We start from the raw sequence: 12,521 nt of genomic DNA, 5'->3' as shown, positions 1-12,521 counted from the left end.
AAAAAAAAAAAAACTGCCAATGGACCTGCATAATAAGGATGTTGAACTATATAAAGTGGGAAACAATATAAAAAATATCTGAACACTTGAAAATGCCAGTCAGTACAATTCAAACTCTGATAAAGAGGTGGAAAATAAGAGGTTCTGTTGATACTAAGCCACAGTCAGGTAGCCCAAGAAGGATTTCACCCACTACTGTCAGAAGAATAGTTCAGGATACAAAGAAAAACCCACAAACAACTTTGAGAGAGAATACTTTATAGTCACAACCATAAACGATATTTTCGGAGGCCTAAGGATGAAAAGTACACCATCCCCACTGTAAAGCTGTTATGTTTTGGGGCTGTGTGAGTCAAAACTGATGGCAAGATGAATGCAGCATGTTATCAGACAATACTGTCAGACAATTTGCATACTACAGCACGAAAGCTGCGTTTGGATGTTGTTGGTTGTTCCAACATGACAATCATCCAAAGCACAAGCACAAGGTGACCCTCTAATAGCTACAGCAAAAAAAGGTGAAGGTTCTGGAGTGGCCATCACAGTCTCCTGATCTCAATATCATTGCGCCAATTTGGGGAGATCTCAAAAAAATTTGCATTTTGCCAAGAAGAATATGCAGCTATACCACCCGAGAGAATTAGAGACCTCATGCACAATTATTACAAAAGACTGCATGCCATCATGCATTGATGCTAAAAGGTTATTAAAGGATATTAACAACTAAAGCTATGCAAAACTTTGAACAGGGATTATTTATTTATTATTCATTTTCTTTATTGTCATATTTTGTTTGATGATTGTGCCATTCTGTTATGCCTTACATATGAACTATAAGAAATAAAATAAATTTGTTTTGCCTTTCACTCATTCACTCACTCATGTTTTCATGATGTTATGCATATGGTATGCACCTTGCAAATTATCCCAAGATATGCAAACTTTTGAGAACTACTATACTCAATGTATGATATATATATATATATATATATATATATATATACATAATAATAAAGACCAGAAAGGAGGAAAAATGTGAGAAATAAGGCCAGTCAATTTTATTTTTAAATAATAATACTGTGTACAAATGTAAAATAATATATTTTTTAGATTTTTCTATATAAAAAATATTTTACACATGCAAAAGTGACAAAGTTATAATATATATATCCGTATTTCTCCAGTAAACATCTGGATACAATGTCTCTAAATGTATCATTTCTTTTTGTAAATAACCATTATACAGTACAGAATAGATTTCCAATCGATTTCCAGAAAGGATCCATTTATAAATTATATTAACAATTCATGAGTTGCAATGCATCCAACAGTCAATTGTCTTGATTTCCACAGCATAATGAAGAGACACTGAGACAGTGTGCATTAAAACCTGGTCTCTGGTTGCTTGTCCTGCAAAAAAAAAAATATATATTTTTTTTTCTACTGTATAAATGTATAAATCATCATTACAATGTGTTAAAAAATGTAGCTACAAAAGCTTAAGAAATTTGTGTGTTTACTCACGTTTTTTTCTCTGTTACGCAAGTTGGAATTTATATTATTCAGCTTGTCATTTATGTTATTATATACCTATATGGGCACATTAATAGGTTAGAGTGAATTATTCATGTTGAATAGCCAAACATGGGACATGGTACCTTTATTTTTTTCTTTTACTCACCTTTTCACTAATGCTGAGTGGGGTATGTACATTAAGAATGTGCAGCATCGCATCATGGAGGGTCAGAAAGAAGATGGATGTTGTAATCTCATCATCAAAGAATTTGCAGCTCTTGAGCTTCTCTATGATGTAAGCTGAGCAGAGCATTTCAGAGGTTAGTGGTAGATAATGTCTCACAGTTTTAAGGCAATGGCAAGATAATTGTGTCAGTTTATATGCCACAATAAAGTAACTTACGATCACAGGCCACAATGTAGACCTCAACGTCAATGCGAATAAACTCTTTCAATGCCTGGAAATTTTATAGCACAGTGTTATCATATGACTAAAGTGACGGACGTCCATTATGCATGCCACAGTGTCAGATTTGAGATATGTTGCTTGTTTTTTGCTGTCTACATAACAACAATATTCATTTCTATGATTATACAGTAGGCAGATTAGGATACAATTGCGATACCATTTTAAAGCCTTTGGGTGCTGAGAAACTTTATAGCAGTGTTATCATATTTCTAAGTCTCTAATAATCTCATTCTCAGATATGTAATTTGCATATATGTTGGATTTTTTACTGTCTATATAACAACAATATTCATTTCTATGATTATACAGTAATCAGAGTAGGATAGAGTTGCCATACCGTTTTAAGGCCTTTGAGCGCTGATATATCAAGGAAGGAGACAGCAGAGAAGTCAAGCACAAGACTGTGGATGTCTACCGGAGGAACGGAGATGTTAGCAGGAAGCTCTGCTCTCCAGTTCACCTGAATAGGAAGGCCCGAGAAGTCTACTGGCTGATCTAAGTCCTCCATATTGTTCTCATCCTCTGACTCTTCAATTGGCAGAGAGCATGTGGCATGTAATCCATTCTGTGGATAAAGTAATGATCTTCTCAGCACTGAAAGTTTAAACAAGATTCTGTAATTTATAACATTCCAGAGGGCTACAAATAAGAGTCTGCTGTTATCCAAATGTACAGACTCTGAACCCCTTAATATCTGTCTCTAGATTCAAGGTACAAGGAAGTGGGCCAGACCATGCTCCTACCTCACCAGGTACTGGACTTACATTTGTGACTGTGAGTTCCCCATTCTTAATTAGCTTTTTAATTTTTCTCAGGGCTTTATTTCTCTTTCTCAGTACTCTCAATGGACTGAAGCCCACCTGTAACAGAGGAAAAAGAAAGTATATACATTTAAAACAACATGTGTTGACCAAAGAACTGTACTCTGCTTTAGACAATAACATGCAGATATATATAACAATATAAAAAAAGGGGGGGGGTAGGAGTTAGGAAGATTGTGGGATTACCATAGTAAAGCTCTCGGTACCTGAACCTGTATCTGTTTATTGATCCTGAAAATGTTATGATTGCTGTATATGTATTGTGCATGTAAATGGATGTCTTCTTTTGTCCTGAACTTTCTGAAATCTGACTGCTCACTTGCATCTGCATGAAAATAACAACCTCTCATTCGTGCAAACCTTTCTGTGGCATGCCCGTGCACACCTCTAGCCTCACCGAGGTGCCCTGGTTGAAGATGCATTGGAACAAAATGTGCCTCACTATGGTCTTGGCATAGCAACAGGAAAACAAATATCTTTTAGTTATATCCAGGGTCAAGGAACAGTCAGGAGTAACTGATAGGAGGGCTTTAAAGGTCTAGAAGCTGTGTGTGTAATGCATAACCACAATGCAAGAGGATGTCTCTTCATTTAGTGTGTATATACATAAACATAACTTAATTAGAATACATGCAACATATTTAATGCTGTACAGAACTATATGTATAACTTTTGAGTCTGGTTCCTCCTTTTTTTTTGGTGATCAGAATTCCTGAACTAGTTGTGGACATGTTGCAAACATGTAAGAAAGATAGCATACAACTAAAATATTTTAAAGAGGAATGGAAAAAAGGAAAACACTTTACAGTTTGTGAATTACTATGGAGCAATCGTCCCATAATTGGCAACAAAGAAGTAAATCATTGTATGAACTGAGGCACTATATAAAGGTGTGAGTCTTTATTTCCACACCAGCTGTGTTATTTCTCCTGGATTCATTTTTTTCTGAGCCATATCATTGTGTAAGCCACCATTGTATATTACACTGACCAGGGCAAGGTTTCGAGCAGGGCCTTGTTGTTACAGAATTTTTCATAAATACTTACAGCATCAATCAGTTTGCTTCTGAAGAAATCAATATTTGCAAAGAATATTGGTGAAGGAATTCTGAAAATCTTCACTCCTTCTGGTTCATATATCTGTGTAAGGTTAAGAATAAGAAATGTTTAAAAAGGGGATTATATTTTACATGAAAAATATCTGTCAGCTACAATTTACAATTTTTACTATGTAATATTTTAATACTGTAATCAGTATGTGGCTAATGACTGTGACTTACATTGACATAGTCCTTGCGGTTCCTGTAAATGTCAGTGCCAGAGATGTTTGCTAGGACACAGCAGTGTGGACTAAAAATAGAGGAGATATATTGTTACTCTTTTCAGTAATTTAACAAAATTTGTAGGGTTCTGTAGTTATTTTATTATTAGGATTATACTAGAAAATGCACTCTATACAAATATTTAGTGTCTCATTCCCTTCTTTGTCAAATAACAGCATTAAGTCAGACTCACAACTGAGTCCTGAAGACAACAGCAATCATCTCTACTCCAAGTCCCACAGCCAGGCCAAGATCCAGCCCCAGCAAGATAGAGGCCACACAGGTCACAACCCAAACAACCTGAATGGAGGTACAATTAAATAATCTCCAGCAATTTTCTCAGTAAAATAAATACATAAGTGCTGTTATTATCACTATTACCTAGATAACATTTTCTAAATATTACACTTATTCTGTGAAGGATCTTTCTTCAGACTCCATCCTGGAGGACAGATCTTTGAGTAGTAAAACTGAGTAAGTATAATTTTATAAACTGTTTTCTGAAATATCCTGTCACTTTAGTGTATAGCATCAGTTCAGAAGATTATACACTATCTGATTTGAAGATTTCCTCATAAATCCGGTAAATTTATCTAATATTGGTTGGCTATCTATCAAAATACAGACATGTAACAAACATGTGTATATTGTTTCTTAGTCTGGAAATGTTACAATACATGCTTCAGCTATATTCTGATTATCTGACAGATGGCTAATATAATTTATTCATTAGGAAATTTCACTGGCTGTTGGAAGGAGTTAAACATAGAGGTCTCTTACGCAGTCAGGCCGATCCTTCCTCCAGAGGTATGGAACTTCACACACCTGCATCAGCATCCCTTTCAGATTCACTATTACCACTGCACCCAGCACTGACTACAAAGCACACATCATATGACATACTTATGGATCTCTGAGGCATTAACTAAAACTCAGAACAATAAACTATGATTCATGATGTAAGTGAGGTCAAATTCAGCAGATACATATTAAACATTGCAAATTGTAGATTAAACTTGATGATTACCTTTGGCAGTGGCTCTAGCAAGAACCCTATGGCCAGAGTTACTATCAGGACAATGATTGCAGAAAGAAGACCAGCAACCTGGAAAATGACAAAAGTTTGTTTATTTTAAGGTAGAACAGAGGTCAAATGTTTAATGTTAACTGTAGTCTGCTGTCTTTACTGCACAATAGAGCACAAATAAAATGGGTCAACAGATCATCTGGCAAAAGGTGAAATAGGACTTTTTAAAGGCAGCTTATTGTAGGTCAGACTTTTTATAGGCTGTATGTGTCAATATAAATTTAATCCTTAACCCCTTTAAACATAGAATGTTTATTCCTGTAATTACATGTCTTTCATGTGAGCTTTATTGTAGTGCTTTACTGTGGAATTGTACATACCTTACCTCTACCCTAGAGGGCAGTATTTCTGTTTACATATTTGGATTTTTACTTTGGAAAGAATTCTACTGCAATGGTAGTGGATATATTTATGTGCTCTTTATTATGGTTGTTCATGTTTTGATATATTTCTGTTGTTCAAATGACAACACAATACAGACACGGGCATAGCACTTAAAAATTACAGATAAATGCTTAACTGATAAACATGGCATATGTTTATTAATGTTTATTACCTGTGTTTTTCCTCCTGTGCTCTCCTGTACCGCACTCCTGGAGAGAGCTGTGCTAGCTGCCAGGGATTTGAACGCTCCACCAAAGATGTTACTTGCACCAAAAGCTATAAGCTCCTGTAGATATGTAAGATTTGCATGACAATCAAATTACCTGGAGATATACTGCAGATCTCTCCAGTATTATTTGTTGTCCATTTTCTTTAAAGCTACATGACAGTGGAGCTCACCTGGTTTCCATCGATAACATAGTCATGTTTGACAGCATAGACTTTAGCCACAGCAAAGGCCACAGCAAAACCCACTATAGAAATAGGAAAAGCATCCACTGCTGTTTCCTGAAAGATCTGAACATTAGGAGCAAGTGGTGGCTCAAATCTGTTGGGAGGAGAAAATATGTTGTGGTCATACTTCTCATTCTTCCTTGTGCTCAATTAAATATAAAATAATTAATGATTTTGTTGCTTACCCATCTGGTATTTTTCCTACAACATCCACTCCATAATTGTCTCTGAAATTGAATGCATAGGATATGCCACATGCAATGATAGTCTGCATAACAAGGAAAAATTTTGAGTTAATACTCGTCCTCAGGGAAATCGTAAATATCAACACAAATTCAATTATTAACTGTAACAATTTCTTAATTGTTTTTTTAACATTGTAATCACATCAGTGAGGCTGAAAACATTTCAAAGGTTTTACATGTGGTGAAGCAGATAAGTGGTGCATGATAAAGATGGTTAACCGTGCCAAGCTTGCATGACACGGAAGCATCTTACCTCCTTATCTTTGCAGCACATAGAGTACTAATTAAAAAGGTTTTGCTGGCTGTAGTCTGGAATTCCATTTTGATGATGCTTTTCCAAAAACTATTTTATCTACTTTTATCAGAACAGTCTTTTATTTTGAAGGCCACATTTGAACCTGGGATATAGGAGGTGGGGAAATTCTACTTCTTTCATGAGAGTTGTGAATGTGGTTAAAGCACTGTTTATTTTGTGTGTTGATTAACACTGATATCATGGAAATGTGATTAGATGAAGTTTGTATTTCCGTCCTCTTGGCTTAACCAAATATACCAGGATGGGCAGACATTATGTTTTCATTTTGATTGTTAATTTTGTCATGTGTATGCTATGATTTATGTTTTCTTCAAATTATAGTTTCTGATACAAGCTCTGTTTGTCATTCACAACTCTGATTTAGCTTTATCCCCTCTGTTTAGACATAAATTTAACACATGCATGTAAAAATGGGATGAGTAAATCTCACAATGTCTCACAAATAAAAAAAATCTCATAGCCAACAATGGAAGACCAACTGGTTTAACCGTGTACCAGTATTGTGCCAAGTAAATCCCTTAAATTGGTGAAAGGATAACTAGGTTGTAACCTTTATCTTTCTTCATGTATGGTTTAAAGAGTTTACGCAAGATGGCAATAAAAGACTTTCTACAGCAGGTAACTTTGCAAAAAGTAACGTTTGTCCGATTAATCAATTAATCAAAAACAGTAATTAGTTGCACTCATAAATCAATAACAATAACTCATTCTTAGATTAATATGAGATGACAACACTACTGTTCTCTTTTATGTGTACTGATTCACCAGATATACTCACCATGATGACTTCTATTGGGATGGGTACCGGAAGCTTTTTCTTGAATCTTTCATTGAGCTCTTTCACAATGAACACAACAACCATTACCACGATAGACGTCACCAAATCATGGATGTTTGTGGATGTGATCTGCCCAAAGGTTTTCTCCAGAATCTAGCATTTAAAAAATTATGTAAGAATGAAGTGAATGTATGATGACATATGCACAGATACATTCTGGAACATTATGTTTTTCTAACAAACTGCGATAAGGTGTCTATGACGTGTTGTGATATTCTTCATGTATAGTCATTTACCTTTAATTTTAAACATATATATAGTACACAAAAGTAACACAAAAAACTGTTGAACTTACTTTTATAATGGCGAGTGGTCCACTGAAGCCTGCTACCTTCAGCCCAAAAATAAATTTGAGTTGTGACACCAGGATGTGTACTGCAGCAGCAGTAGTGAACCCGGACACCAGAGTATCAGACAGATAAATGACTATGAAGCCAATCTGCAGTAGCCCCATGCCAAGCTGGGTGTTAGAGGACAGAAGAGATATCACATTAGCATGACAACTATTCTTCATAAATAGTTAAAAAGTCTCTGAAGTAAGTTGTCTTAGTGTTAACAATACATTATTCTCAATTTCAGTTATAAGTACTCCAGTTCAGCTTATGTCAGGTACTTTCTTCTATAAATAGGTAACACAGCAAAAGCTGAAGATTATGACATGATGAAGCATACCTGGAAAATACCAATGAGAAAGGTAAGCGAGGCAGACACCATGGCTCTTTGCTGGTCCATCGTAAGCCCATCAAAGCCTGTGATGTTGACCGGAGGGCCCTCATCAGGTACCAGCCTCGTCACTACAGACCCTACCATGAGACTCAGAACTGGGAATGCTCCTGACATGGAAACATGCAGTTGGAGGAAACTGTTATTTTTTTATATTATTATTATTATTATTATTATTATTATATAGTAGGTAGTTACTGTACCGTTAAATAAAGTTCTCAGATAAAGCAATTAGTTATTGCATATTTTCAGAAACGCAAAAACAACTAAATTTGGTAGAATCTGAAATTATATGTTATTGGACATGCATCTGTTATTGGACATTTTCTTTTCCTTTAATAATCTCACATTCTTGATATGTGTAACATTTTCTTCGTATTTTATAGCCACATTGCAAATCACAGAAGACAGAGGTTGTGAAAGTGCCTCTTGTTTTATGTTGTTGGTATAATAGACAAAGGTTATCTTCAGGTTTGTTTGTACATTTATACCCAGTACAACACCTAAGTATAACACCATTTAATGATACTGTACTACAAGTCCCACTGTTATGAATTATTCTACTTTAGGTCATGCATAGCATTTGCATTACTAAAAATGGTAACTCACCCACAGAAATGTGTCGAGAAGTGCCAAAGAAAAAGTAGATGATCACAGGGAAAAAAGCAGCATACAATCCATACCAGGCAGGAAGAGATGCTAGTAAGCTGTAGGCCAGTCCTTAGAAAAGGAGCAAACCTAATATGTTAAACTTTAGTATATGAACCACTGTTTCACATTCATCAGCTTTCCTGAATAGTTGATTTGCTGTGCATTGAATGTAAAGGGTCTCAAAACTTATTTTGCATTCTGTGTAGTGATTTTAATATAATATTATAATGTATAATTCAGGAACAGTTAAACTGTTTTACCTTGTAGGACAGCCACCAGTCCAGTGCTCACTCCAGATACAATATCACCCAGTACCCATTCTTTGACATTGTATATTTTCATCCATCCAATGATGGGCAGCAAAGACAAAGCTGCATTCTTGGCACGTTTTGAATTGCAACTGTATCACCACACACACGCACACACAAACAAACATACAAAGCATATCAAAATTATACCAGTCTCAACTTTGTTCTGTGAAACACATATTATACCAAATTAAGTCCAGTAATGTAGCACATAAGACCAAAATTCATCTACTTTCAGTAGATCAGTGTAATACAAAATAAAAAATTTCAGGCTTACGTGAAGTATTCTTTAACATGGTTCCGCATGGTCTTGTGTTGCCGACAGACTTTCTCATGCTCATCTGTAAAGTCATCTTCTGTGTAAAGTGGTCTGGACACCACATACTGCACCATTGTGTGTCTTTCAAAAGTGTTGGGAGGTGAATCCCACTGCAATTCTTCTGTGATTCTGTTTTGGGAAAGGATTTCTTTTAATTGGACAACAAAGCTGAGCACCACAAACTCTGTAGAAGCTCTGTATGGTTACTGAAGGCTGTTATCTGTTCTGGCCATATCAGCATGTTTAATTAAATTTACCTCAGCATGAGTAAACAAAAAAAACTGTGTCTGAGCATCTTTTCTCAAGATGTACATATATCTTCTGTGGTTATGTGAACCACAGCATGAGAGAGCTTCTAGATTTTGTTTTTTGTCTATTTTATGCTTTTGTGCTCTAATAGAACACATGTATATATGCATATACATATATATATATATATATATATATATATATATATATATATATATATATATATATATATATATATATATATATATATATATATGTGTGTGTGTGTGTGTGTGTGTGTGTATATATATATATATATATATATATGATTATGATTATGATGATGATTATGCTTCATAATTAGGATAGACAGGGTCTGTCCTCACATCACCTTTAGAAAAACAGGACATCCAAAAGCACTTCTGCTAACCATCAGTCTCAGTTGATTTTCCCTTTAATCCTAGAGTCCTTTGATAAACAGTGAGCACAACAAAGACGTAACCTTGTCGTAGGGTTCTTTAACTACATTATGTGTATTATGTATTATGTCTGGTCTGTAATATATATGTGTTATGTTTGTTCTCTCATAGCAAGTGCTAGTGCTTTTTCAAAAAGTGTGTTTCTTTGACCACTTCAACCACAAAAAAAGATAGAACAGTCAATGTTCAGTACAAACTATACAGCACAGAACAATATGTACAGTTTTTTAAACTTTTGTTTATAAATAGTTAGCCCTAGCCAAGCCTAAAGTCAACTACATGAAAAATCAAGATATCAAAGTATTTCTCTAGCATCCCTAGATGGTGAATAAAGCCAACCAAATGGTGCATAAAGCCAACCTAAAATATTCTGATGCTGCTTACAATAGGTAGAAACCTTAAATTGACCCTCAGGAGGACTCCTGAAAATGTCCATGTAGAATCTATGAAAAGAGCATATCTATCAAAAATGGGTCCAAGTGGAACCTTTTTTTGAACTCTATGAACACAATTATTCAATACACCCTTAAAATCCGTGAAGAACCCTTTATAAGAGCGTACCTGAAATACTTTGAAATCCTACTTCTATATTATAGTCTCTGGTATCCAGTACTCGTTCCCCTTCGTTACAGCTCCATCCTGGAAGAAAGATCTGGGATAAACTGAGATCATCCTAAACACTCCCATACTTAAACCTCTTCCAATGTCTGTAATTATTAACAATTGGTCTTTCTTTATCTTTATATCCCCTTGACCATTGCTCTTTCAGATAAAGCCCCTTAAAGCAGGCGGTACATTTTTTTGGGACACCACTCACACTTCATCCACTCATTTGATCAGGGCATCTCTGGTTGGTACAGAGCAGGTATGACAAGAATAATGATAGTTGTGAGTGTGTAATGAAGGTGTAATCTTGTAATATCACTGTTTATTACTTTTAAACCCAGTTCTCAAGCCCACAGCCTTGTTTCTGCATTATTTTGTTGTTTCCAAAACCTCTGAACCACATAACCAGTGTTCTTATTCTGGCTCAGCTGAAGAGAGCCAGAATAAGGAATAAAGAAATTGCAGGAATTGTTTTACCTTATACATAGCTACATACAGAACCATGACAATGGATTTAGACCTTCAATTTGGTTAATCTTTATGTTGTAACAGCACCAGAGCTATCTTTTAGACTGGTAATAATTGTCTTGATTCAGTTCTTTAGGTCCTACCGACAACTGATAATATGTATCCATAACTGCATGATAAACATACCTATCTAAAAAGGAAAGTGAGAGGGAAATCCCAAATATTCTCTCTTTGACTTGACTCATCAGCAATCCCCAATGGTATTTACATGTCCAGGACTGAATTTTTTTTTTCTTTACATTTCATTCTCTGTATCTTTCTCCCATCTTGTGTCTTTGTTCTCAGGGGCCAGTGGGATCAAAACTGACACCTCTTATATCACAAGACTGGAGAGTGAGGTAGAGGTAACGTCATTTCAGTGTGATTATAAAAGGGTGTTATAAAATCGAGCATAGCGGCAAGGCTTAAAAGTTACCCAGTTTCCATTTGGCAATATTTTCCATCACTTATAAATATTCAAGGTCTTAATGTGTAACAGACTGTAGTTGCAGGGCATAACCCTAAAAATGAAACACTTTTGTGCACAAATATAATAGATATTTTATTTCATTATAATATTAGTAACATTTTTTTAATTCTAAATATATTAAAAACTCTTTTTTCAAACTTATTTCAGAATTTTAAATATACTAATAATTGATCAACATTCAATCTATAGTTATAAGAGATTTACATTTTCACCTACTGTAAAAATGCTCTATAAAATCTTTACTATGTTTACAGCCCAATTAGTGAATACAAATCATTAGGACGTCCACAATCCACAATCTTCAAATAATTTCCTCTTCGAATTGTACTAAATCCTGATCAATTCCGGACAAAATACAATGATTTAAAAGTGTGGAACCTTTTTATGTACCTTAACTATAAATATTTAACTGTAATGAGATGCAACTTATTTTATTTGGCTACAGAAGATAGCATTTTACACCCGGCTATAAACAACCGACTATAATGACAGAGCTATATTCTTTATCTGCCTGCTGGTGATAATCAGATAAAGTTGAGAATCAGAAGTTGAGCTAATCATAAACAGTTGAGTATTCATATTTACAGCATCCTTACTTCAGTGTAGAGCTTAGTCTGAACAATAATTATAGTACTATTAATAGTGAATCATTATGTATAGCTCACACCCTAATAATTCACACATCTAGCTATCAACACTTTAGGAGACCTATCAGGAGACTTATTATATAACTGCATGACTGCTGTAATGACGCTTGGAAA

The 12,521-nt window shown here is 35.0% G+C and overlaps 1 protein-coding gene across 2 annotated transcripts; it reads right to left on the bottom strand.

Moving 5' to 3' along the window:
- Window positions 1-1,058: 1,058 nt before the first annotated feature.
- slc26a3.2 (solute carrier family 26 member 3, tandem duplicate 2) lies at window positions 1,059-11,223 on the bottom strand. Of its 2 annotated transcripts, XM_058417349.1 has the most exons (21): window positions 10,719-11,223; window positions 9,409-9,579; window positions 9,084-9,223; window positions 8,782-8,892; window positions 8,122-8,282; window positions 7,745-7,909; window positions 7,390-7,542; window positions 6,236-6,318; window positions 5,997-6,144; window positions 5,770-5,883; window positions 5,154-5,231; window positions 4,907-5,002; window positions 4,320-4,426; window positions 4,085-4,154; window positions 3,852-3,944; window positions 2,749-2,844; window positions 2,322-2,549; window positions 1,919-1,973; window positions 1,682-1,815; window positions 1,525-1,590; window positions 1,059-1,410 (listed from the first exon to the last, which is right to left on the bottom strand). In XM_058417349.1, exons 2-21 carry the CDS (start codon window positions 9,522-9,524, stop codon window positions 1,384-1,386), a joined length of 2,241 nt encoding a protein of 746 aa, XP_058273332.1. In that variant the 5' UTR covers window positions 9,525-9,579; window positions 10,719-11,223; the 3' UTR covers window positions 1,059-1,383. The 2 variants fall into 2 exon arrangements, with proteins under 2 accessions (XP_058273332.1, XP_058273333.1); XM_058417350.1 differs by lacking the exon at window positions 10,719-11,223 and having other exon boundaries at window positions 9,409-9,670.
- Window positions 11,224-12,521: the final 1,298 nt, after the last annotated feature.

This window comes from Hemibagrus wyckioides, linkage group LG19 (genome assembly GCF_019097595.1).
Source record: "Hemibagrus wyckioides isolate EC202008001 linkage group LG19, SWU_Hwy_1.0, whole genome shotgun sequence".
Lineage (NCBI taxonomy): Eukaryota > Metazoa > Chordata > Actinopteri > Siluriformes > Bagridae > Hemibagrus > Hemibagrus wyckioides.
The sequence above is the reverse complement of the archived record's forward strand: the minus strand, read 5'-3'. Positions and strand labels throughout refer to the sequence as shown.

Coding starts and splice junctions, on each gene's coding strand:
- slc26a3.2 (XM_058417349.1), bottom strand. CDS start 9,524: ATGGTGCAGTATGTGGTGTCCAGACCACTTTACACAGAAGATGACTTT. Junction 8,283..8,781: donor TTCTCGACACATTTCTGTGG/GTGAGTTACCAT, acceptor TTTCCATGTCAG/GAGCATTCCCAGTTCTGAGT. Junction 1,816..1,918: donor CTACATTGTGGCCTGTGATC/GTAAGTTACTTT, acceptor TGCTCTGCTCAG/CTTACATCATAGAGAAGCTC.